The sequence below is a fragment of the Salvia hispanica genome, chromosome 3, assembly GCF_023119035.1.
Source record: "Salvia hispanica cultivar TCC Black 2014 chromosome 3, UniMelb_Shisp_WGS_1.0, whole genome shotgun sequence".
Taxonomy (NCBI): Eukaryota; Viridiplantae; Streptophyta; class Magnoliopsida; order Lamiales; family Lamiaceae; genus Salvia; species Salvia hispanica.
The window spans coordinates 3459530-3486145 of NC_062967.1; the positions used below are offsets into that span (position 1 = coordinate 3459530).

Below are 26616 nucleotides of genomic sequence, written 5' to 3' on the forward strand. Positions count from 1 at the left end.
GCCTTTTCACAACCTTTTTGAGAGAGAATCAAAGTTGAGCTTCCTAAATAAATATTTACTTGGTTAAGTATTGGGATTAGGGGTTTTTATGGGCCACTTTTACATTAAAATTAATATTGTGGTGAGTCGACAACCTCGAGACTATAAATACACATTATAGTTTATACAAAATGGAATTATAAGAGTTTTGGATACAAAACCATGTCTTAATTAATTAAAGTTACAATTAGGACAATACCACTAACAAATTCTATCATCCTAAATTTCAGGCTAAAATGAAGATTATGCGGTCTTACCCACCCCAACTTTTTACATTCAAATTTCAAACTATCCTTTCCACTAGTTATTAATAAATTAGTAGTATTAATATTATCTCTACCACACATTCACACTTATATATGTACTTAGTAAATTATTACTCCTACTATGATTAGTAATTGACACCATCCGCAAAAAACAAAAGTTTTCCATTTGATGCTTGAATAACAAATTAACGATATAGTAGTACTAATATTTTACAAAAAATATAAAATATTGTGCATATATCAAATTATTTATTTTGTCTGATCTCCCATAAAGTGAGACGAGACAAATTGCCAGATACATTTTGCTACTTGCGATTCAATATCAACATATGAACAAAATTGTCGAAACCGAATACATGAATAAAAAATCAACCGTTGGATCAATACACAACAAGCTAAAAGATAAAATTAGTTTTTTATCATCAGAAAATAAAAACTATCTGGGGAAATTAGTTCAATCAATCCCCTTCAGGTTGAAGAATCCTTCCATACACAGCAGATTTGAAAGTAATTTATTTGCATGAGATAATAGTAATTTAAATTATAAAATCTATTCAAATTTTGAACAATCTCAGATTTGGAAATGGGATATTAAATCATGAATTTTTTTATTTTATCCAGTTGTCCAATTTATGTACAAAGTAACATATCTGGATGATACTAAAAAACTAAAACAATGTTGTCTCATTAAAATGAGAAAAAAAAATGAAAACAAAAAGTATTTATTTTAATGGAATAATGTCGTTTTAAGTATCACTAAAAAATGTCATTTTATACATAGCGAGACAGTGTGAAGAATTGAAACTTCGTGATTAAATATTTCTTTTTCAAATGTTTTTGGAATTAACCAGGATTTAATATAATTTCTTAATTCAAATACTATTATCCATATTTATGCAAGTAAAGGAACAAGTAGATAATTTACTCCCATAAGCTGTAAAATATAATCTAGACCACTGGTTTTTGTATAGTTTACAGTTATCATAAAAAAATACTTTATAGAGTAGTAGTACTAATTTACAATTGTAATCTTAGTACTTAGGAGTAGTACTTATTACTGTGGTAGATATAATGCATTATTAATGATAAATGCATTAATCAGCAATCTACTTGCAGTAGTGATTGTGATAGTTCTATAGCAGTGGGATGGGCCATGGGAGTCAGAAAATGGGCCGATTACTCTTGGGCTTCTAAAATATCTCTCTGCTAATTTTTTTAATATTGTGATGGGGTATAGTTTATTACTCAACTATATGTTTAATTATTTAATTTATGGAATTTCTGTTGAAGTAAAGAAGCAGCTTGATAACCTTATCAACGAATATAAAAAATTTACCAACTTTTACACTACTTTTTTTGTTTGTTTTCTGAAACTTTTATATTAACTCCTATAGTATAGTATTGCTAATATCTATAGTATAATATTACTAATATCGTATCCTTTAGAAAACTTATGTTTATTATGCTGTAACAAAACACAAATTCCGGCCTAACTACGATGTAAGTATCTCATAAATTGCTTTTGTATGTACATAAATGGAGTTTAAACTTTTACGAAAAAATGGCATATATATAATCAAGTTTAATCACATTAATTAAATTCGCATACACATTATGCTATCCCATTGTGTTAGAGAAAGAAAATAGAAAAATATATGCTCAACACAAAAAAAGAAGAGAACAATACACTTCATTAACATAGTGCATAATCGAGCGAAATTGGAGCGAAACCGCACAAGTTTTTTTGTGCATGAGTCTAAATTTATTATAAATCGTGCGCATTTTGCAAGCCAGATCATAAAACTTGCCCGAAGTCATTCATTATAACATTATTACTTATTGGCTCTAACTAGCAAAAGTTGAGATAGTACACCGAACAAAACCACGCAAACTCACAGGATTCCAATCCAACTTAAATTGACTCGAATCATTTACACAATTTAATACGTTAATATTGTCTTTCACTGATCAAGGAAGCCAAATTGCCCGTCTGTAGATTTCACCAAGCTTTCAGAGCAGGATCTCTTTTTCACTCAATGAGGATGCAGTGTCAAGCTCCTACTATCGAGGAGTTAAAAGGGTGGATATTCAGGGATGTGATGAAGGAAACGACCTCACGTGTGGATGAGATCAAAAGATCGTGGGCTGACACTGGCTGTAGCATCTTGCTCGATGGATGGATAGATGCCAATGACCGAACTTTTGTGAATATTTTAGTGGATTGCCCCAAAGGTACTGTGTATCTTTGCTCGTCTGACAGACCTGATTGTGTTGAGAACATGGATGCTATCCAGAACGTAGTGCAGATAATCACATACTAGAGCTCAGCCTTCATGAAGGAGGCCGGTGGATCTCATCAATGAGACATTGGAGATGGCAAAGATCATCACAAGATTTGTTCACAGCAACTAGAATTAGTATTAATAAATGGAAACTAACAAGTTGAACTATATTTTTGCAAGTCATAACTCACTTGAAAAAATAACCAAAAAATGACTCGCACGAACTTGCACGATTATGGCTCAAGTTCGGCTCAAGAGTTTGAAAGGCTGAAACAGTTTAAGGAAGTCAAGAATTTGCACACCTTAGTTCATGCCATCAACGCCAAGCCAAAAACTAAACATCAGAGTTTATAACCAACACGAGCCCTTCATCAGTCTATATAATCAAATATGGCAGGTATGATACTGCAAGAATATACTAATGAATAGCTTCACAAGCAGGAGAAGCTTACTGAACTCGTGAAAGCAAAAAATGCACATGCTTGAGAATTTATTTCAGACAAAAATAACAGTCCGAATTTATATTAGAGCACTCTGTCTTCATTCTAAAAGACAAATCTTGAGGCTGTTGATTGTTTCAATTGGGCTATTTTATATGCCAAGTGGAAGTAGTAACTATGCATGTACTACTACAGTAAAATGCAGTTTAAAACGACAACTAAGAACACAGGTTTCTTAGAAATATGCCAATTAGTCTCCCAAGCACTAAAAGAGAGCGTGCCATTATATTCTTTCAGGTCAGTAGAAGACAAAGCTATGACCCATAACACAGCCACATGGGCAATATAATTCCCAAATCCATTTCAACTTTTCAGACATATACTCCACTGCAACATGAGGAATAGCATAATGGGAAACAACTCACATGATTCACAAAACAGACATACATGTAGTGAACGAAATTACAAAACTCATTCTTTACCATGGATCCAATGTAACTCATGCTTCTTAGCATAATTATCATTCTAAAATCACACTAGGCTTAGGAATTAGGATCAACCATGGGAAATGCATTAACGTTTTCTCAGAAAGCAGTATTTTTCAAGTGGATTTCGAAGAAGAGCTACTACTGGATATAATTTACCTGATAAAAAACAACAAATAAGATCTCATTGATACTCAAGTTCTATAAATTATCCAGTATTTTCGCATCAGAAGCAGCTGAAAGGAGAATCTGCTATTGAGAAACTTTTTTTTCTTAGCTAGAAAACTACACTAATTAATCTGCATAGAGTGTCTGTCAATGCAGAAAACGAGATCTATCATTCATGCTCAATGCAGAAAAACAAACGAATCAGATCCGGGGGAAAACTAGGAGTAATTGCGAAGAAAACGAATTCAAAATTGATATCTACCATACCAATCGCAGATCCACGTGAACGTGAATCCTTCCAATATAAACCAGCCGGAAATAATGATTCACCGCGGCCTCTGATTCAGTTGATGCAAGGCAGGAACCTATTTTCGCCATATACAGCGGCAATCGAAGGTTATACTCGCCACGATTGGAGAGCAAATTTAACAGAAAATGCAACGCAGTCGGCGAATAAAGTTCCCGACCTGCACCAAGCGAACTAGAGGCCGCCGCAACAGAATCCAACATTTAGCTCAAAAGAGAAGGCTATGCGTAGCCATAACTGAGAGAGAGAGAGAGAGAGGATTTGCAAGTGAAGAGAGGAGAGGTGAGTTTATAGAGGTAGAGGACGAAGCAGATGATGCCACGTGTCATAGCACCAACGGCAACTGTGACGTCGCGAAAGGAAGGGAAGTTGTGATCAAATTCGTTAGGAGATGGGAAATGGCGCCTGGATTTGGAGATAATTACGAGTGGACCACTGGCGGAGTCGCGTGCGTCAACAGTATTAGCACGTGCGCGTGGGAGACTTCATTATTATCATCACTAGGTGAATTTTTGAATAATAATATTGTATTAATTCTCGTTTTTAATTTTACTTAATTTATTAGTGGTTTTTGCTTTTCTCGGATTGGTTGGTTCATTTGGAATGGAATCTGATTTATTTATTTATTCTGAGGTTTTATTCCTTACTATTTTCTGCAACATTCTCCTATCTATCTCTTTTAAGTAGAGCAATTACTAAATTAAATTGGAAAGTAATATCTAGATATTTCGGTTGATTATTGTAGTACTCCTACTGTATGAGATTTTTTTTTCTTTAAAAGTGGGACGTGTGGAGCATCTTTAGGGTAAAAACTAATTAAGTATAGATGATAGTGGTACGAATAAATCAAATATTCGATTTTGCTACTGTTTTTTTGATGATCAGTTACTCAGTAGTAGTAGTACATCATGCCCAATAGTACTTACTACTACTAAAGTAGCTATAATTAATTAGCAGCCACTCTAAATTATTAACTATCGCTGTCTAATTGCAGTTTTAGCTCCACATGTAAGGGAAACTATGTACTACTACTACTTACTAGGTTTTGGCCCCTCCATTCATTCATATGATGATATGAAGCTGTATTCCTTCTAGATCATGGCACTCTCTTCCCTTTGAAATTATGTTACATGATGCATGTATATAGAGGTGAAATTATTTAATACTCTATCAAACTTTATATAACATCAAAGTTTCTTAGATAGTATGCAGCACTTAATATCATCTATCTATCTAATAAATCATAGCATGATTAGATATAAAACTGCATATAATCAGTCGACCTACTTTGGACCATAGCCATTTGAAATTTAACTACTTCTTCCTATTTTTCTCTACATTATTCTCTCTCTTACTTTACCATTTCTCCACTTTAAATATTTATTATCATTTTTATAAAACAAGTGCAGAAACGGAAGTGTGACTCCTAATGGGGGCACTCGGAGTACTATATATGCATACAACACTTACCGAATTATTGTTTTCGCAGTTTATTTCGTTTGTAGTTTTGGGGGTTTCTAGCTAATTCACTTGTCCAGTAATTAATTTATTTTTCTGATTCTCAGAGTTAATTATTTATGAATTTTTTATATTTTATAAAATTAGTAATTTTGTGTATAAATATTGTTACTGCGAAGTAATGAGAAAAAAAGAGAAATGTGGGACAATGAGAGACATGTGATATATGTTTGAATATATGCGGATTTGCGTGTGAAAGCATATAGATTTGTCTTTAAAAGGACTATCTCAATTATGTGGAATGCATGTATAATGTCTTCAAGCATTCGTCCCTTTTTACAAAAATTCAAAGTTTCCGAATAATGGCAGTGAATGGGCTCCATTCCCTCAAAATTAGTCAACAAATGTACAAACTGCAAATTCAAAAGTAGCAATCGGTGTAAGAAATACTCCTAGTGCTATGATTGATTGAGATTCCATTTCAAATTCAGTAAAAACATATCACAAAAAATGAACATCTTAATGAAAATTTTGAGTGTCACTTTATTAATGATATTAGTGTTTTAATAAGATTTATATCCGCTCGTATTTTAATAATACTACCAAATAATTTTTCAATATATATTAAATTCGATATCTGATAACAAATAGAGGTACACGAATGAGTATATATTTATTTAACAATCAGCCACCATGATGGAAAATTGCTTTTTTCGATTCGAAATCACCATTGTTGTATAATAAAGCAGTTAAAAAGGTGTAGTAGTAACATTTAAAAGAGGGAATGTCGATGAAAATTCAACACTTCCTCATTAAGTAAGTGATGGGTGAGAGCAAATTCCACAAATGTCGTTGTAAGAATTTTTCTACTTTTTTCATATAGTCATTTATTTATTAATTTTAGCGCAGAGACCAATAGTATTTATTAAAGTCGAAATCTGATAACAACTTGAGGCACGAATTTATCTTTATTTAGTGGAATTGTGGAAATGTTTAGCTGTTTGGTTCCACTAACATAATCATGAACTAACAATATTAATTACTACGTACTAGTAAGTACTCCCTCCGTCCCAAAGAAGTTGGTACACTTTCCTTTTTAGTTTGTCCCACAAAAAATGTCACATTTTCCTTTTTAGAAAAAGTTCTCTCTCACATGAATATAAAAATTATATTTTCTCTCTCCATTTAACACACAAAACAAAACCTCCTAAAATCCCGTGCCATTTTCAAAGTATGCCAACTTCTCTGGGACGGAGGGAGTAGTAACTATCAATTTGGAATTGATGCTTATTAAATTTCTTGATAAAAGCTAATTTTCAAACACATTTATATCCTATAAATTTGGAATTATGATTATTTTGGGCACAGAAATACTAAAAGTAATTAGTAATAGCAGAATTTGGATAGGCAAATAAAATACTCTTTCTTTGTTACACTTAATATAATAATTATTATACATTTGTTGACTCTTGTTCGGCATAGAATCAGTGTAATAGTGCTTCTATTATTTTGAAATTTAAGTATAAAAAAATAGAGATAATAATTAATGTAATTCATTTTAGGAAATGTTTCAAATAAAATGAGATCTAAAAATTAAAAGTTAAAAGTATAATGAACTAGAACAATCTAAGTGGGTGTGCTGAATTTATTTTGTTTTTCAGTGAAAGTGATTGTGAAATCACTTCAATCAACATCACCACAATCAAAGTTAATCCACTCTACACAAACAACACGTATTAATTTATTTTTATTAATGTGATTAACATACGTATTCAAAGTTAAACCACTTGAGTGACTAATTAATCACAATCCATTAAATCCTATAGTACTTCCATTATTAAATACTATATTTATACACGTAAAGGAGTATTTTTTAGAAAAAAATCATAGGACTACTAGTATTTTTTTTTTTTTAATCTGGAGTTAAAAAATAATTTTTTGGCGACTTCGTATCTATCAACTTCAAAATTTTGAAAAAAAGTATAGTAATTACAGATCATACCACGTGAAATTATTATAAAGAGTTCTGACTCCATAATTATATTTTCTTAACATTTTTAAAAGCAAACATGTGTATTGTTGCAATCTATATGGATCTCATGATCCTCACGTCACTTTTTTAGGTTTTCCTTATCCATAATTTTATGAATGATAGCAATAACATATGAAGAGAAAAGTGAAAAACCATGACTATCTGGATCGTATAGCTCTTTGAAAATTTAATAAAATTATGAATCTTACTCATCCACGTGTAAAGTTATTTTGGAATTGTGAAAATTAGGGTTCTTTATTAAAGGATAAATCATACTAGTTTAATACTCTTTCAGTCTCCCATTATGTGTTTTCTGTCGTCCCATATTAATTGGCCCACTTCATTTTCACCTCTTTTGGCAATAGATCTCAACTTTTTATTAACTCATTTTCACTTATATTTTATTATAAAACCAATTAAGTACTATATACAAGTAGAGCCCACAATCTACTAATTTTTTCAACTCACTTTTAATTACATTTTCTAAAATTCGTGTCCAGTCAAAATGGGACACATATTTTTTAACATGGAGAACGGAGGGATTATATTATATTTTATTTTCTTTAATAGTATTACGAAATACTACTACTAATAGATTCGAGTAAATATTTTGCCCCGGAAATTAGAGTATAACATGAGTACTACCCTAAATGGGCCAAATTTTTGTGCCCTAGGCATTGTTTGTGAAAGACGTTTTCATGCAGAAATTTAATGTTTTCTGAAGATAAAATCTTTTTGTAAATACTAACTTATATACCAACTATTCTAATTAACTTTGTTAGATTTCTTTTTGTATTTCCTAGTTGAATATGTATGGTAAAAGTGGAAAGTTTGAGTATCACGCATTTGCTCTCCTTTTACATAGATTGGGCTTTCCATTTACATCAATTAGCATTAATTTGTTTTCATTCTTAGCTATCTTTCCTCATATATACGGTTTATTTTGCCTATAAATAAGATACGTGGGATGAATTGTAGACAACATTTTTTATGCTATAATAATTTGTGAACTTAAATCTCTCTTGTTTTGTAGTGAAGTTTGGTGGGCTACATATATCCATCAAATATCCAATTGTTCGAAAACGTAGTCTGAAGTCACAGTCTTGCGAAGATCTTATCACGAACCAATTTGCTATAGTTGAAAAGCCTAGTTGGCTCACAAGAATACATATCAAGGTACTCCGATTGCTCCCTTTCCATCTCTAATCAAACTATTTTACCAATAATGATAAAATACAAACAACTTTCATCAAATTAAACATCAAAACACACATTTGACTGGATTTCAAGAACAAAACGGGCCTCAGAAGCCCAAACTACAGAAGTGGGCCTCAGAAGCCCAAACTTCAGAATTGGCGGCAGTCAACAGAAAAAGAAAAAAACAAAACAAAAAACAAGAAACCGTCGAAGTTTGAGTAATTGGAAAGTCTTTCAATTGATTTCTCATCAAATTTCCATATAGTTTTTCAATCCCTTTTATAAATCTTGCTGTTTTACGCCACATTCAGACCACCTTTCTCTCCCTCAATTTTTCGTAAGAAATTATGATCTCTTAAACTTCCTCTCTTCTCCAAATTTTTTTTCTTGTTGGTTGCAGAATCTTCTCTTGCATGCTTCTTCACTGCTGGGGAATTACGTTTACATACATCGACTTTTTTGATGAATAAAATATTAACTTAGAAGCTTTTAGCTGAAACGGTAAGGAAGAGAAGAAAAGGAAAAGAATCGATTTTTAAAGAAACCTAAGAAAGTTTCTCAATTATCAAGTTAAATTAAACCCCAAGATTCAATTTTTATCGAGTTGAAAATATGTCTTCCTAGCTTAGTTAGTTGTTTTTAGCTGATAAATCAGATTGATTGTATTTAGTGATGAAAATTATAATCAATGGTTTCCAATTTTATGTTAGTGAAAATTTGGCATCTCAATCAATATTGATCATGTATGATTCTAGTCTATTCATATGTGTTGAGTGAATTTATGAATCATACTTATGTTGTAGGAAGGCGTAGAATGGAACTCCGGTCTTGCCATTGTCGCGTTGTCTTGCTGTCGATTTTCGTGTTGCTGTCACAATCTCGGGTATCACGAAGCTGGTTCTTTTCGTCCAACGAAGAGGAGGCTGATTTAGGCAAGGAGGAGGCTGTTTACAAGCATGTGGTTTCTGATTTCTCACTGGAAGCTTTCAATGACAAGAAGGGCATCCAGTTGATCGAGAGCGCCAAGAGCAAGATGCTCGCGCCAAATTCTTGCTGGCAGACGGCCTACCAGAGCGTGTTTGAAGGGTGCGCGAGGACTCTTGCAGACGAGGAGTCACGGTCTAGGCTGGCGTGGAGCCTCAGTGATTGCTTCCAGAGGCACACGGGCCGGCCCTCTTTCCCTCGTTGTGATCCCAAATCCAAAATGAAGAAGTGTTTGCAGAATTTGGATAGAGATGGTCACAAGATCTATCTTGAGTACTTTCTTGAGACGAACTCCATCTGTCACCAATTGCAGTGAGCATCATCATATCTATCTATGTTTGTGGTTTTTAATCTAACTTGTTTATGTCTAAGAGTTGTGGAAATTTGTTGTAGGACGGAGGCGTTCAAGCATCAAACTGAGAGATTGGTGAATGAGCTCAAGAGGACTGCTGAATACGCGGAGGTGAAGCTTGAAAAGATCGAGGAACATGGCGAGCAACTGCTGCAGAATGCAGAGCAAGTTCATGATTCTTTGGCCTCAATAGATGTCCGGACTCAGAAAGTTGCAGAGACATCGAAAGTGTTGGAGGGTCACGTGGACTCGGTGTTGAGGTACTCTGAAGTAGTCTACGAGCAGTCTAAGGGGATAGCCTCGTCTCAAATGGAGCTGAGCGAGGGACAGGCTAAAATGAAGGAGAATTTGGCACAGGGAATGGCGTTGCTTCAGAACTCGTATGAGAATCTAGGAGAAGACATTGTCAAGTTGAGAGCAGAAGCAGCTGAGATAGAGATGGAGATTGAGAAGGTTGGGGATGCAATGTCGTCAAAGATGAGTCTCCTGCAGAGTAAAGCAGACAATATAGGGAATATGGCTGGAACGTCGTTGGATAAACAAAAGGAGCTTCTAGACGGGCAGTCTGTAGCCCTCGAGGGCCTCAATTTTCTCACCAAGTTTCAGTCACAGGCCCTTGAGGAGAGCAGGTATGAACTTCTCGTAGTTTTCTGATCAATCGTGTGGAATTCTAAAACAGAACGTGAATTTACAGGTTAACGTTGCAGACGTTGGCTGAATTCGGGCATAAGCAGCAGGAGGAACTACTCGCAAAGCAGAAGGAATTACACCAGTCTCATGATCATCTAGTGGAGAACTCGAAACTGATATTAGCAGCTCAGGTTTGTGGTTTCTTCGAAGGTTTTCTCCAAACTCGAATGTTTTAGTACTCAATGCAAAGGCTGTGTTTTACTTTACTATATTGTTGCAGGAAGCTTTTGAATCAAAGCAAGCAAGCATGTTTGTTGCCATAGATAAACTCTTTGACCTACACAACGCCATGCTGTTTGAGTCACGGGTTATCATCGCATTCTTGGTTTACTCGGGTGCAATTTTCATTGTCTACATGCTGACTAGCATAAAGCACGCCTACAACGTGAGGCACAGGCTGTATCTAGGTATGCATTTAGTCATTTAGAATCTGCCGGTAGTCTTTGTTTCGTTACACGTTGTGAATTTCCTCTCCATCTACAGGTCTGTGTGTGACGTTCTTGATTGAGATAAGTGTATTTTGGACTGTGGCAATGGATGGTGAGCAGCAAGGATGGTTGATACGCGCTGTCAGGTCGCTCTTCGCGCTCACAGCATCCATCCAATATGTGTATGCCATATTTACCTACAGGTAAAGTTTGAAAGTTTTTTCATCATACCGTGAAATTATTTTTCTTGTAAATTATACCTTTAGTTGTTTCTGATTTCAGTTTTTAATAAACAAGCTAGTATCTATTACAGAAATTAAGGTCAATTGTGTGTTATGCAGAGACTACGAGGTGCTGAACCACGAGATCCTGGTGACGTTGATGGAGAAGGTAAACAGCATTCAGCGGAGCAAAGAGATGTTGGCGTGGGACGAGGATGTTGAGAGCGAGGTGAATTGGTGTTCATGGGTGGATACAGAGTTGACAGAAGATGTGCAGCTGTTGGAGGATCCCGACTACGTATTACCTGAGGACATCGAGGTGGATTCCACCTTCACTACTCCGCGCACAAAGAGATATAACCTTCGTAGGCGAAGTTGACCGAGACACGGGATGTTGAGAAATAGTTTAATGCCTAGTTTTTGGTTGAAGATGGTTTTTACTTTATATCTTTATTCATTGAGCACAGCTTGATACTATCTGTTTTGTAACAATGAGCTGATGATCATGTATATTCCAACATTTTATAACATAGTTTATCCAATCTTTATAATCATTTGAGCAAGCTTTTTAAATTCATAGCACTAAAAAATATGACTTTATAAACAAGTTTCATAATAATATAATAATTCGGACAATTCATTTGAATTCATCAAACAAAGCTCAAAGAAAGTGATTTCCAACTTTTACATATTCTGGCACATCAAAATTATAATTCTAGGAAAAGATAATGGATTATTATCAACAAAAATCCTGAGAGTAGGAGATCCTAAAATGAAAAAAAGGAAAGATGGCCCCTTTTTTTTTTATTTCCTGGAAACACAATGTGGATATATGGTGGTTTGATCAACGGGCAAATGGAGCCGGCAATCCAAACGCAGCACGTATTTAATGGACCCGATGAGCCAAACCTTCCATCGCGTCCTCGACATCCCTCTGAGATCGAGATCAACCACATTCCGGTTCAACGACCAGTTGATGGCCTCGACTTCTTCTGGATTCAGAGGTATAGACTGGGACGGGACGACAAAGTTGAGCTCCAGAGACCTGTTGGGACTGACGTCGAAGGGGTCGGCCATCAAGATGGCTATCTTCTGGCTGCGGAAGCTGAGGGTGTAGGACATGTCGTAGAACCTCGCACGAGCCCTTGTGTTGTCGTTCTCTGCTTTGATCACAATGGTTGCGTGCAGCATCATCAAGGTAGACTGGTCGAAGTATATGGTGTCCATTTGGGCTCTTGTGACGCTCACTTGGGGCACCTTCGGCCGGAGTGTCGCGTACCCAATGAAGATTACGACGCCACCTATAATCACCAACATGATTAGTATAGCACAGATGATGGAGACACACCAGATGAGGGGATGGGTGGTGTGGCGGGGACCCAGCCGCTTTGGCATTGGGGCGATGGAGGTGGTGGTGGTGGTGGTGATGGTGATGGTGATGAGAGAGAGGGCATTAGGAAGAGAAGTCCTAATATTTAGGTGTTAATTGTAAGGAAGATATGGATAGGGAGAGAGTAAGAGGGACAGAGAGTGGGAAGGTTTTGGTATCTACCTTTCCTAAGCATAAAGCCATCTTCTTGTAATATTCTAACTTATGTTGTAAGTACAGCTTTAACCTAGATTGCGTAATGTACAACTTTTGTACCTTCACTTTCATGACTCTTTGCAGAACCATAGCAGGAAGATCTGAGATTGGGAACAGTAGGGAAAGGGAACAGACCCCTGTCATAATGCGTGTAGGCAAAATCAAGAGTAATTTGACATAATGAGTCCTTAAACTTTAGAAGAAAATGGGTGTCAATCTAATGCAAGAAAGAGCAGAAACATACACAAAAGGAAAGAGGAAGTTTTTTGATATTGCTTGCATACTGGAAACACAGAAGGATACAATACAAAAAAGAGACAGTAGCACTTACATGTGGGGCACCGCCATGGCTCGACCTCCAGCAGTTAAAGCTCAGCCCAACGTGGAAGGACTGACTCGGTGAGATTTCAATTTCAGACATGGTAGTGGATGGAATTGATAAAACAAAATCAAGAAAAAAGAGAGGCCAGGCTGTGGTGAGAATCACAGCAAGAGTCTCAAACCATCAGCAAAGATGATTCTAGCTGCCCAGGAATAAAGAGGATTTATGGTATTACACAAGGAAAATACAATTTCCGGTGTGTAAGAAACAAGAAAGCAGTATATTGGTTTCATGTGATACGAGTAAATCAAGCAACTGATAGATAAATATCAAGTAACCTAACATTTTGGGACAACAATATCTGCTCTTATGCACAAGAGTTTTGTTTCAATGAACCATCTGAACACCTTATGCCTGAGCTTCCTCTAGCAATTTAATATTCAGTGGCTGCAATTTCATCTTCGCAGTGAAAGGAAGATGCATAATTCCACCCACCGAGAGTGGTGGGTAGTATTGGCAAAAAAGCATGAAATAAATTGACAGATGAAGGTGCTACGAATCTCTGATGGTAGGTTCAAGCAGTAGCTAGATGGCAGAAGAACAACGGTTGTAAATTTGTTCTTTCTGTAAGTTTTCACTGTAAAAGTGAAGACTAAATCAGATCCTAGATTTGTGAGAAAACGTCATAGACTATATTAGATCCCATCTCACTAACTGAACCCAAAAAGGAGGCAGGGGATAACATTGCTTTCATGCAAAACGCAGTGAATCAATTACTAATAATGGGAAAAAAAATACTGTCATCTGAATATGTATACATATGTAATTATGTTGGGAAAAATGGAACCCACATTGCCGCTTCCCTCAATCTACACCTATCTCATTCCTCGTCAAAGCTACCTTAACTCTCAAAAGTGGGTGCTGGAAATATAATCATAGAAGATCAACAATAAAAGATGAACAGTAGGAATAAACTAGATTGTTTACTAGGATAGAAGAGGACTAAATGTGTGCAAGGAAAATGCATCTATTTAACATCTAAGGGGCAGAACATGACACAGACTTCCACTAGGTAAATGAAAGCATCTGCTGAACATCTAAGGGACGAACCACAAGATGCTCCAAGTTTTCCAATTAATCAATACTATAACTACTATCAACCACACAGAAAAATGCCTATTGGCTTTTATCTTCAAGCTTGGAGAAAGGAAGATTTCCACTTCCTTGAGATAGTGTCATAGATTTCATGTGAACCTTTTCCCTGCTTGTAGAAAGCATTCTTCACTTTTGTCATCGTAGACTCATGGAGTATAATTTTTTCATCAATCATCTTCTCTGCAAACCTTCTTAAATCTGATAACCTTCCCAGGTTACATAAACCAAGAAGCACGGCATTACCACTATCATCACGGGGTGAGATGTTGTTTTTAGACATATATTTCCAAAGCTCAATCGCCATCTCAGGATCATCACCATCAAACAACACCTTGATGGCAGCAGCAAAATTTGCAGGGGTTGGATCCCACTCATTCTTGATCATCTCGAGAAAGAACTTTCCCACTTCACGCACCTTTCCGTTCTTGATCAAACACCCAAAAATCATATTATACGTCAAAGAATTAGGAAAAGCACCATGGAACACCATTTCGTCAAGCAAACGAAAGGCGTTGTCAATGTCATTGCTGCTGGTGAGCAAACTAATTATGACATTGTGCATCATCAAATCTGGCATCAGCCCACTACCAACCATGATATCCCACAGCATTATAGCATGAGAAGAATCTTTCTGCTTTGCAAATATATCAAGTGCATTAGAGAAGAATCTCAAACCTGGCAAGCAATTCTTCCCCTTCATCACCTGCAAGAACTTAATTGCCTCATCACCCTGTGATCCACGAACTAGAGTATTTAGAAGTGCATCATAAGCAAACATATATTCTGGGCTCCAGCCAACACGAATAACCATCTCCCCAAAAGTAATTTTTGCCTTGGCTACGTTGCCTTCCTTCTCACATCCTTCCAACAATATCGAGTATGTGTCAGCATCTGGATGTATCTTACCTTTTATTCTCTCAAAGAACTCAAGTGCTTTCGCAGTTCGATTATCTTCTCTGCACATGGCACTCAGTAAAGAATTTACTGCAACAATATCTGGTGGGATCCCATACCTGTAAACTTAATCACTTAAATGCCCAAAACCCACACTGGTGATTACATTTAAATGTGGAAATTTTCAAAAGCAATATCAGTTTTCCTCTAGTTGCTGGAACAAAGAGGATGATAAGACAGCAACACTAGAAGAAATATTAAGTGTTAACTGGCTTGATAAGTTTGAATACAAGGGCATTCACAGAAAGTAAAAAAAAAACATTATAAACAATTTACACGAAAAAAATAACAAATGAAAAGTTCCATGACTTTACAAGTGGAAAATTAGAAAAACACATGAGTTCATATACTATTATTCAACTAACTCTGTTATTCCTGGGAGACGATTAAAAAGGAATTTCCTTCTCCGGATAAAGACTTTTCCTTGTTACATTTCTACATTACTTGATCTTCAGTCAATGGACAAAACCTACCAATGTTCCTCCAACGAGAACATACGTAAGAAAAGCCATACCTGATAAATGCTCAATCTTTTGCATCACTACCAAGTTCTCTCCTCTACATTATTCATTCATTGGTATATAACACTAAATCAAACTTCTCCTAATAAGGCATGAGCAAGCTTGATGCTTTAGATAACAGAAAATCTTCAGAATCTCTAATTTAACTATCTTAATTACGAAATGGGGAATCTTGTTTCAAAATTATGCACTGCTTCTTTTGGTGTCTCGAAAGAGTTTGGCATCTCATAGTCATGCATTTGCTTTCAAATGAAGCAAAACAAACAATGACCAGAGCCAATCCATAGAAATTCACAAACATCATAAACCCTAAACACACAAATTCAAATTCAAATTCACGGCAATACAACAGACAGAATTGGCTTACCCCTCCAAGACATCGAAAGTCAAGACAGCATCATTAAACCTCCCAGCAATGCAATAATTCTCAAAAACTGAAACGAACGTCGTCAGCGACAGCAATCCCTCTTGCTTCATAGACCGGATGGCATCCCACATGGGATCGAACAGCTTGTTCTTCCCCAGAAGATCCACCATGAGATTCCACGAGTACGGAGTGTGCCTCTGCACCAGCCCGGCCCACCGGAAAAATTTGGCGGCGGCGGCAGGGGAGTTGTACGAGTGCTTGAGGACTTGTTGGACGAATTCGTGCTCGGGCTGGATTTGAGTGGAGGCGAGACGGCCCTCGACCTCGTGCGTTGGCGCGGTGGCGACGATTTCGCAGAGAATTCGAGCTTGGGGGTGGATTTCGGCGGCGCCGTGGTGGGTGGGGAAGCGCGATGGAGGAATTGAATTGTGCGAGCTTGATGTTTCTGCTGCCATATTTTCTCCTTTTTTTTTTAAATTGTTAAATTCACTTTCTTTGCGCTCAATTTTCGTGTGGAGCTGTGGATGTGTCGAAATTGATTCGGCGGTTTCAGTTGGAGAGTGACGGCCGGCGGTGAGGGCGGCGGCGTCGATAGTGTTAGCCGCCTCCGCTAACAGAATCAATTAGAGAATCCACGGCCAACGCAGTTATATTTTTCCCCTTTAATTTTGTAGTTATAGACATATTTTAATTCTAATTATACTTTATAGTACTACTAATACAAGTTTGATTAGGGAACAGATTTGAAAATTGATATTTACTATATTTTGGATAAAACTTAATAGACTAATTATCACTGGCCATAGACCTTACCTGGATGATCAATCCTTGTTCAGGTTGGCTCATGCTTCCCTCTTCCGATAGGTGGTCCGTGGTCTCCACCATAGTCGGTTTTCATGCTCGTTACAATAGTCGATTTTCAAGCCGCGCGAAGCCAATGCCTTGGGATTGAATCGAAGGGATCTTTGGGAGCACAATAGTTCCGCCTCCGATGCCTACTTTGTTGTCGGAGGATGGGTCGTTGTGGGCTCTACAAAAATGGAAGGATTGGTAGCGATTGGAAATCGCGTTGAGCCGCCTAGATTTTTTTTAAGATAGAGATGTATTTTCACACAAATGAGAATTGGGGGTGTCAAGTGAGAAACACATGATCCTTATGTGTGTCATTAATTGGAGACACATCACTTATAAGGAATTTAAAAAATAAATTTCCCAATTTAGGAAGCTTATTTTGATATTGGACCAGAAAAAGAAATCCATCCTTATGTGTGTCATTAATTGGAGACACATCACTTATAAGGAATTTAAAAAATAAATTTCCCAATTTAGGAAGCTTATTTTGATATTGGACCAGAAAAAGAAATCCACAATGAAGCTTAGATGAAACTAATTAGAGTGTTAAACCAATTAAATTTGAAGAATCACTTGAGGAGTTGTGGTTAAGGGTGTCTCCAACGGTGGACGTCCTGGTAGGACGTCGCCGACGTCCTACCCGACGTCCGCCGTAGTGAAGGGGAAGAGCGCCCACGCCCGTCCATGTGCCCGTCCCATGTCCTCGCCCCTCTGTCCGACGTCCTACCTGACGTCCGCCACTGTGCTGTGGAAAATTAATTTAAATTTTCTTTTTATATAAATACGGTTCGTGTCGAAATTTTAATTCCGTAAATTTTAATTTTAATTGTGAATTTATTAATTTTATTGCGGGAAGTCCTAGTAAAATGGAAAGTCCTAGTGATGACGTGACATGAATTTTGTGTGGAAAATCCTAATGGAAGTCCTAGTGGGAAGGACGCTGGAGACACCTAAATTTCGGTTGATATTTGATTGATTCTCCCCGAAATGGAGAGTTACCATTCAGAGTAAATGTCACCAATAAACAATAGCAATTAATACGAATTATAAATTCATTTTATCATAACAATTTACAATAACAATTAATATGAACTATAAATTCATTAAATTTGAAGAATCACTTGATGAGTTTTGGAATAAACCGATCTCGATCACAATATGAGAAATTGAGAATCAATTGAAAACATATGAATTTACAAGCGTGATTTATTTAGTTGTGTGAAAAATTAAAATAAAAAATAAAAACTTGCTAAATTGAATAGTCTCGGCACGCGGAAGGAATCACCTCATACATAGGAGTACATTTTATAATACACTACTAAATACTACTCCCTCCGTTCCATAGTAATAGGGGCGTTTTTCCATTTCCGTCCGTTCCATAGTAATAGAGTCATTTTCCTTTTTTAGTAAAAGTCAACACATTTTTCCACATTTACTTTACTCTCTCTTACTTTTTTCTATCTTCATCTCTCTACCTTTTTCATTTTCCACTTTATTCTCTCTTTACTTAATTCACCTAACACAATTTTTCTTAATCTCCGTGCCGAAAAGTTTTGCCTCCATTACTATAGAACGGAAGAAGTATTTGACAAGTGTATACCATTTTATGGTAAAAAAGTTATTTTCTAAAAATTATTTCCTTAACTTTCTCACTACTACTATATCTAATTAAAATAAATTTGTTAATTCTTGTTAAAAAAATAACATCGCAGGTCAAATTTTACTTTTTTAAAAAAGATTTATATAAAAAAGTGTAATTTTTAATAATTCCAAAAAATATGAAAATGTCAAAAATTTCCCTTTTTATTTCTTTTTTATTTTATTATGATGATTTACTTTTTAATATTATCGCTAAAGAACGTTATTCGCTCTTATATAAAATTATAATAAATAAAGCTCGACCAAATACTATGTTTTTTATATAGCTACACTTGTCAAATAGGAGTATTTAGTAGTGAGAAAGTTAAAGAAATAATTTTTAGAAATAAATTTTTTACCATAAAATGGGATACATTTATCAAATATTTAGTAGTGTATTATAAAATGTATTATGCTATGTATGAGGTGATCTCTTGCGCTACGCGTGTATTCTTATTGCCCACCCTCTCCATCCTTCTTCGTCTGTCCAGAAATAGAAAATTAATTAATTATGTCGTTTTGTTCTTATTGTAATTCGCCTCTCAACCCTGTTGACTAATCTATATTTTGGAAACTAGTACGTGTTAGGTAATATTTTAATTACATAAATAAGCATAATTATTTAATTAATTACATAACGTTAATAAAAATTGTTACTATTACTACTTATCACAAATTGTTTTTACATATGAAACATCCCGTCTTAAGAAAAACACAGTCACAGCCAACCAACAAAAGAAAGCAACACATTTCAAACTCTGCTTCCCTTTGAGTAAACTCCAAGCCACCTCTCCATATCATCATCTTCCACCTCCTCCCCTCCTCTATACGAACTCCACACCCCCATGTATATGCAACCACTAAATCGATATATCTTCTCCTCCATCGCCATCGTCTCCTTCGCCTTATGCCTCGCTGCAGAACTCAAGAAAACTAAGGTAGTCTAACTGTGGCCAACCACATCCCAATTTTATCCTGTAACATTGAGATTCCCCCCCTCTTTTTTTCAGAAAGATGATCTCGTATTCGATGGAAAGCTGTGTTACCTGCCTGGAACTGTGTCATTCGAACTAGGAATCGCAGCCTTAATCTGTCTTAGCATCAATCAAGTCGCCGGTAGTTTATTCATTTACAGAAAATTCAGTCCAAGAAAAAAGGGGGGCTATTTTACAGTAACACGCACTTTACTCGTTTTTTCCTGGTTAGACTTCCTCCCTCACCAGTTTCCCCTAAATATTTAATCAAATCAAGAAACTAATATCATATCATATGCATGAATTCTACTGTTGAGTATGGCATAGTTCTAGGGTGTAAAATCTAGGAAAACAGATAATAACTTCTAGACAGTTTTGTTAAAGCAATACTAAGTATAAAATTTAATGAATGATGCTGCAGGATTGGCTTTGGAGTTGCAGTGGTTTTATTAAGTGCAGCAAGCAGCATGAACCAGAGTCAAGCCTTTGGAGAAGGATGGTTAGATGGAGAGTGCTACCTAGTTAAAGATGGAGTCTACATTGGTTCAGCCATACTCACCTTGCTGGCTCTCGGCTCAACCCTTGGCACCGGTATAGCAGCTGTTAGGCGAAACAAAGCTGAAGAAACACAAGGGTCCTTAGTTCTTGCAAAAGTTGATAACTGACAAGATTATACAAGAGCAATACCTAACATAACTAATGGTTGATATATGTTTACTCACAACAATCATTCTCAAGCTAGGAAAAGATTGTCATACACAGAGAAAAACCAAATTGCTGTATTTATATATTTATACCTGTAATAGAAGGAAGCACATGCAACTTTGCAACAACACTCTAAGTAAACAGCCAGCTATAAAGTCAAAATTGCAAAGTACAGAATAAAGACAATCAAACAACGAAAGTGTCAATCGATCACAAACAAGATTAGATTTCCATATATAATTACTAAAGCACTTCTCCTTGGATACAAAAAAGGCAAATTTTGTTAATGTAAAGAACCAAAGAAGCTAGCATAGTAGGATGTCACTATTATCTAAGAACTGCATATAAAAAAAGACATTAACACAAGCATGTTGACTATGCTGCCCCTTTTCTCATTTTTGCCTAAAGGCTAGTTATAAGTATACATCATTAAAAACCAGTACTTACTTAGAAACTAGTAATTTGAAGAGCCGGCAGGTTCAAGAGCAAAAAAATCATGACCCCCAGTGTCTAAGCTATAGGTGTCAAAGAAAATATAATAAAGTCTCATGCTAACTAATCCCATTATCCATCACGGCTTGTCTTGAGAATCAACTTGTTGAAGGACCGAAAGAAGATCAATTTCAAGTTTCACCAGCTTTCATGCTCCGAATCATGAATTGTCCTCTGTCATCTTTACATGTAACGACCATGACCTCTATAACCATAATTATATCCTCTTCCCCAATTGTATGGGCCACGATGCTGACCATGCCCACCTCTCTGCCCACGGTAACCAAACTGAGTTCTTCTTTGAAAATAGCCAAATGTCTGGAATAATAAACACAGAAATGTAAGTATTTACCAGAAAATTTTCATATCCACATGTAGAAAGGCTTCTAAAGTAGTACTCCCTCTGTCCCACTAATAATGACTCAAAAATTTTGGGCCAACATATTAAGGAATGCAGTTTTTGTGGCAAGTTAAAGGGCCCCCACTTGTTAGACCATCTCCAACCATTTACACCAAACTCAAACCCATTTTTGGGTATACGTCACACCAAAAAGTAGTTTTAACTTTAATCGTTTACACCAAATTCAAAATTTACACCATTTTTGAGTGTTTGTCTCACAAAAATTTTGCAGTAACACCATATTTGGTGTTGTTTCACAAAACACACCAAAAATGAGTTTGAGTTTAGTGTATGCTTGGAGAAGATTTCTACACCAAAACTCATTTTTAGAGTATGGTTGGAGATGGTCTTAAGGCACTTTTTTGGATTTGAGACATTATAAATGCGACAACCCAAAAGTGATTTTGGGACATTATTAGTGGGAATGTGGGATACTGGGATGGAAAAATTATATACTAACCTCCGAGTCTAATTTAACTCTCTCGGATAATCGATTCTGCCCATCCCTAGTTCCCCGCCCGCGAGAATTACAAGAAATTGTATCGAAGAAGTCATCCTTGCTGTATGCAGGCTGCATGCAGATGAATAACATTAAGATTAAAAAATAAATAAAACTATCAATTACCGCCAACAGCAAAATTCTTGAAATATACCTTGGGATCACTGTTGGATATCAAGTCAATTTTATTATCCCCAAACTCTTGGCCACTATTTTCACTTTGCATCCCATCCATATTCTCTCTTTGGTTTGCTTTCCCAAGATAACCCCATACTTCATCTTTCTTAAACTTCTCATTCATTGCTTCAAAATCAAATTCTTCAGTATATTGGAGTGGGGATGGCAACTGCAAATATTCAAGAGAATTTTGTAAAAAAGCCAGAAGTTTTGATCTTCACCTAGGCAATAGGTAGAAAATAGTATATGACAAACATACAATAATTTGATCAGCTTAAACATACTGAATACCTAGATGAATTAGAAAAAAAAATGCTATTTGTATTTAGGAGGAATCATCAACTTTATAATGTTTTAACAACGGCTCATGCTTTTTAATGATCCTTCTGTGAGATTGCAAAATCTTGTGGGATTTGGATTTGAGCATACCAAAATGTATCTAAAAATCAAACTGAAGTCAGATATGTTGTTAATGTATATTAACACATTCGAATTTCAAATTGTAAAGCTACCTTTTTTAGGTATCTTAGCTTCACAGTTTGAAAAGGTGACTTCGTGAAAGTTGAATATATGGTTTAACTTTAAGAATTCGAAAGTTATTAAATTTTTCCCCCAAAGATTGAATTGATATCCAGAAGGCACATATAGAGCCGATGTGGAAACATTGAATAAGCCAAGTTAAACGTTTTATACAAAGTACATATGCCAGTATATTAGAGAAGTCCAATGTATAAAAAGAAATAAAACAAACCAGATAGCTGACCTTTTGCGAAGCTGGTGGCAATGGCAAAAGAGGCGGTTGAACTGCTGGGCCAGCAGCTGATGACAAGAAATTTAGAGAACTTGAACTAATATCAGTTGTATCCTTCTGTTCCGAATACAAATTGTTTGACGGAGAATATTCAGATAATCTGGGTTGTGACAAGTTTGAAGCTCCAAGAGAGAAGTTTGATACTTGACCCATAACAGAAGATGCTGAATATGGTAAGAACTGAGCAGGAAGGGATGATGCAGGATCGGGAATAACTTTGTTAACAGCTTGAGCTTCAGTGCTACCTGCATTCTGGTAGGCTAATGGAAAAGGTTGGGTCAACCCCCTTGAGTTTATTAATGTGGAATTATATAAGGGCTGGGACTGCTTAAAAGAAAGTGAATTAATGAACGGCATGGATGGAGGCAGTTGCTCAGAAGTAGGATTGGTTGACGAATTTAAACCACTAGAACTGGATGTTGCAAGTTGATACTCAGAAGGAACAACATCTGATATATTTGCCATTGCCATGGTTGTAAGAACTTGATTCTGCATTGGATATTTCATGGGAGTTGGTGGCAGATGTTGAGTAATAGTAATGCTCCCTGGTGCTGCACAATATCCCTGGCCTTGTGTTGATAATGGCATGTCATATGAAGATGAACCACTGTAAGTACACTGAGAAGAATCCCACCCCATCTGACTTCCAGAAGGATTAGAAGGCAACATGTTTAAGTAGGATCTCGCATTAATTCCAGATGGTTCACTGTACAACTTGGATTCGGTCGAATATCCTGAGACCAAATGGGATGAACTGGATGGCGGAATATGATGGTTTGACTGCAATATAGAAGATTAGATCAACAGAATGTCCAAGCAAAGCCTCATAGTATGACAACATTGAACAAGCATTACCTCTATAATTGCAGGATCATCATGTAGTTTCTCCTGCTTTTGAACTGGTGGGTTAGTTATTACTTTTAAATCCTGAAACAAAAAACATACAATATGTATGAGTTCAAAAGAATCAATGGACAGTTCTGAGAGAACCATATTATAATTTGATACTTCAGCCCCTTAGATTAAGTGGTTACCATAATATAAATACAGATGTGTATAATGACTCAAACCAAGCCCCTTAAATAGAGATCAACCATGATGCTAGTACAGTAAAAGCTGATCTTTAAAAAGACTGAAGACTATACAAGGAACCAATAGAATCATGATAGAGAAGTAGAACGATATACCACATTCATCAGCCTCAAATTATTTATAGTTCTCTATATCCTCAATCTATAAGAACATCTTATAAAGTATTTATGGTGCTCGATTGTTCTCAAATTACCATGCCAGCACATAGAAGAAATTATCAAATAGATTCTCACTCTCACATGATAACAATAATAGCTACTCCTTCCGTCCCACTTAAGATACACGTTTTCCTTTTTAGTTTGTCCCAACTAAGATAACACATTTCCTTTTTTAGTAACTTTCTCTCTCCAATTAATACACTCAACCACTTTTTCTCACTCCTATTTAAATATTCATCTTTCTTTCTCTCTCTATTTTAATACTTACACCTACCTTTTCTCTCTCCAATTAAATACATTAACCAATAACTCCTAAAATCCCGTGCCGGCTAAGAAATGTGTCATCTTAGCCGGGACGGAGGGAGTATTGTTGGCAATTGAAACATAAAATGAATGTAACAATATCCCACATCGGTGTACACAAAGAGCTTAATCCACTATATAAGTCTCATGGGTCCTTCCTCCTATCATCAATTGGTTTTAGGATGGAACCCATGGATTTCTATCAAGTATCATTTATGCAATGTGAAATAACAAATCACTAAAAGGAAAGGAAAACAACTCAAGTTATAATTCCAATGATACAGGGTCAACCCAGTAGTCTTGACAAAAAAAGTATGTAAACCATGATGGCTTTATTGAACAAAATCATGACCTTGTAATCAACATATTATCAGCTCATGAACCCACAACCCATAGACAATCATGATTGAACCTAATAGAAATAGTTTAACAAATGAAAATTCACTATTAGGCATTTCCAAAGCAATCTAAGACAGCATCCATACTCACTTTAATATCACTCCCACGAAACAGAATGTATTCAAAGACTTTGTCGCTTGGTGGAACTTCTTGTCCATCATTCCTTCTTCCCTCTGTGCCAAATGATCTCACTGCAATCAATCAACAACTTATTATTTGAACAGCAAAAAAAATACACAGTCCTTCCAAATTCAGTAGCAGCAAGGCAACACAGGATAAATTTCGAGTTCAGCAATCCACAGTTGTTGAAGTCAAAACAGACAAACTTAAACTTCTTATTCGTGCTCAACAACTGGAATATACTATCAATTCCCTATTTGTTGGTAACACCAATTTTCCCAATCAATTAAATGTACATTACACTGTAGACATCTTTCATCCTTATATACTCCCCATTAAGAGGGGGTTCACACTCGGATATTCTAATCAAACGTGACCAAGCTTGTGCATAAGAAGTGACATTATAAACATCCAACGCAATTCACAACAATCAACAACTCAGAAGTCACAAAGTTCACCAGAAACAGATGGCTTTGTTTATGTAGGTTAAAAAAAAAACATCAAACTTACTAGTATTAAAAATAATTAAACGCTAGGCTTCTACTCCTATAGCTTGATCCACTCTAGGAATGCTTAATGTTTCTAAACATGAAGAACATTATACACACGAGCGCATTTAGAAATATAATCTCAATTAATTGAATCGCATAAGCAAAGGCGGCAATAATTCGTGAATAAAGGAAACCGGAAATGCAAAACATCATATATAGCAAACGAAGGCGGAATTCACCATCTTTGAGGCCGAAGGTGGAGTCCTGAGTATTGAGGAAGTAAAGAATGCCCTCGTAACGAATCTCCGATTTCGACAGAACGCTTATGAAACTCCCGATGAACGAATCTCCCCCCGGCGATGGAGAGGGCGGCGACGTCGCATTGTTGCTGTTTATGGAAGATTGGTTCGCCATCAACGAGCACGAATGGCGCTCTTTCTAATGTGTGAATGTGTGTGAAAACGGGAATCGGATTTTCATCACTATATATAAATTCGATCGTTCCATAATTTCATTTCACTCCCTATAGTTTTGCAAAATTACACTTTACCCGCCTTTTAAGACGTGATTTGTGAATATTAGAATTTTCCCTCTTCATTTTCACGGTTTTCAATGCAAGTTTAAAATTCATAATCATAGACGCTATAAAATTATTGCTTTGCACTTCCAATACTTGTATACCTAATATTCTTGTAAACTGTAATCCGATAAATATACACCAAAGCTACATGTTGTAAACAAAACTATGTCTTCAATTCCAACATTTTGTATCAAACCTCCATCAAAAGTATAATTTGGCTTCACTCAAACGAAGCATCGTGTTTAGCTTTAAAGTATCTAGCGGAGAGTCCTTCACCCCTCACCTACTATAGCTACCTCCTCTACATTCTTTGTCATAGAAAATGATTTATGCCATGACACCTTAAGTTGACATGTTTCCCTTTGAGACGAGCCCGCGCCTTTTATTTCAAATGATCCAACATAGGAATTGCCCGACAAATAAAGAACAAATCCACGCCACCATACTTTATAATGCACTCTTATGTTTTTCTCGCGCCAATATTTTATGAAGCTCAATCTTAAAAAAACGAACACGTATGCTACAAATTGTTGCCAATAAAATGCGTCATGTAGCCCTCTCTTCATTAACCAAATAACCACTATATAGCAAGAATCGTACAAAGGTATTGTAATTAGTTATGGGCGAATGTCAACTCCGAGCTATTCTCATTGCAAAATATTGACTCACTGT

At 36.1% G+C, this 26616-nt stretch overlaps 5 protein-coding genes and 1 long non-coding RNA gene across 10 annotated transcripts; 2 read left to right on the forward strand and 4 right to left on the reverse strand.

Annotated features, from left to right (window-relative positions):
* Positions 1-2024: 2024 nt before the first annotated feature.
* Positions 2025-4229, reverse strand: LOC125211176. The gene is made up of 2 exons (XR_007174472.1): positions 4148-4229; positions 2025-4045 (listed from the first exon to the last, which is right to left on the reverse strand). It is a non-coding gene; the product is annotated as an uncharacterized LOC125211176 (long non-coding RNA).
* A 4721-nt stretch (positions 4230-8950) lies between these two features.
* Positions 8951-11903, forward strand: LOC125216482 (protein GAMETE EXPRESSED 1-like). The gene is made up of 7 exons (XM_048118196.1): positions 8951-9011; positions 9478-9970; positions 10052-10639; positions 10705-10831; positions 10921-11107; positions 11184-11331; positions 11470-11903. Exons 2-7 carry the CDS (start codon positions 9489-9491, stop codon positions 11726-11728), a joined length of 1791 nt encoding a protein of 596 aa, XP_047974153.1. The 5' UTR covers positions 8951-9011; positions 9478-9488; the 3' UTR covers positions 11729-11903.
* Positions 11904-11965: 62 nt separating this feature from the next.
* Positions 11966-13853, reverse strand: LOC125213935 (NDR1/HIN1-like protein 12). 2 transcript variants are annotated; one of them, XM_048114735.1, is made up of 3 exons: positions 13266-13853; positions 12995-13035; positions 11966-12650 (listed from the first exon to the last, which is right to left on the reverse strand). In XM_048114735.1, exons 1-3 carry the CDS (start codon positions 13280-13282, stop codon positions 12154-12156), a joined length of 555 nt encoding a protein of 184 aa, XP_047970692.1. In that variant the 5' UTR covers positions 13283-13853; the 3' UTR covers positions 11966-12153. The 2 variants fall into 2 exon arrangements, with proteins under 2 accessions (XP_047970692.1, XP_047970691.1); XM_048114734.1 differs by having other exon boundaries at positions 12995-13071.
* A 414-nt stretch (positions 13854-14267) lies between these two features.
* On the reverse strand, positions 14268-16928 carry LOC125213934 (pentatricopeptide repeat-containing protein At1g77360, mitochondrial-like). The gene is made up of 2 exons (XM_048114733.1): positions 16254-16928; positions 14268-15424 (listed from the first exon to the last, which is right to left on the reverse strand). The coding sequence occupies exons 1-2, from the start codon at positions 16706-16708 to the stop codon at positions 14449-14451; spliced, it is 1431 nt and encodes a 476-aa protein (XP_047970690.1). The 5' UTR covers positions 16709-16928; the 3' UTR covers positions 14268-14448.
* A 2455-nt stretch (positions 16929-19383) lies between these two features.
* Positions 19384-25801, reverse strand: LOC125216452 (decapping 5-like protein). 4 transcript variants are annotated; one of them, XR_007175418.1, is made up of 9 exons: positions 25604-25801; positions 24844-24944; positions 23657-23728; positions 22754-23581; positions 21968-22159; positions 21775-21885; positions 20870-21232; positions 20277-20335; positions 19384-19972 (listed from the first exon to the last, which is right to left on the reverse strand). XR_007175418.1 is itself a non-coding variant. In XM_048118163.1 (7 exons), the coding sequence occupies exons 1-7, from the start codon at positions 25776-25778 to the stop codon at positions 21098-21100; spliced, it is 1614 nt and encodes a 537-aa protein (XP_047974120.1). In that variant the 5' UTR covers positions 25779-25801; the 3' UTR covers positions 20780-21097. The 4 variants fall into 4 exon arrangements, 2 of the variants coding, with proteins under 2 accessions (XP_047974120.1, XP_047974121.1); XR_007175417.1 differs by having other exon boundaries at positions 19384-20335; XM_048118163.1 differs by lacking the exons at positions 19384-19972; positions 20277-20335 and having other exon boundaries at positions 20780-21232.
* On the forward strand, positions 19548-20550 carry LOC125216453 (protein MODIFYING WALL LIGNIN-2-like). The gene is made up of 3 exons (XM_048118165.1): positions 19548-19681; positions 19754-19944; positions 20139-20550. Exons 1-3 carry the CDS (start codon positions 19589-19591, stop codon positions 20380-20382), a joined length of 528 nt encoding a protein of 175 aa, XP_047974122.1. The 5' UTR covers positions 19548-19588; the 3' UTR covers positions 20383-20550.
* Positions 25802-26616: the final 815 nt, after the last annotated feature.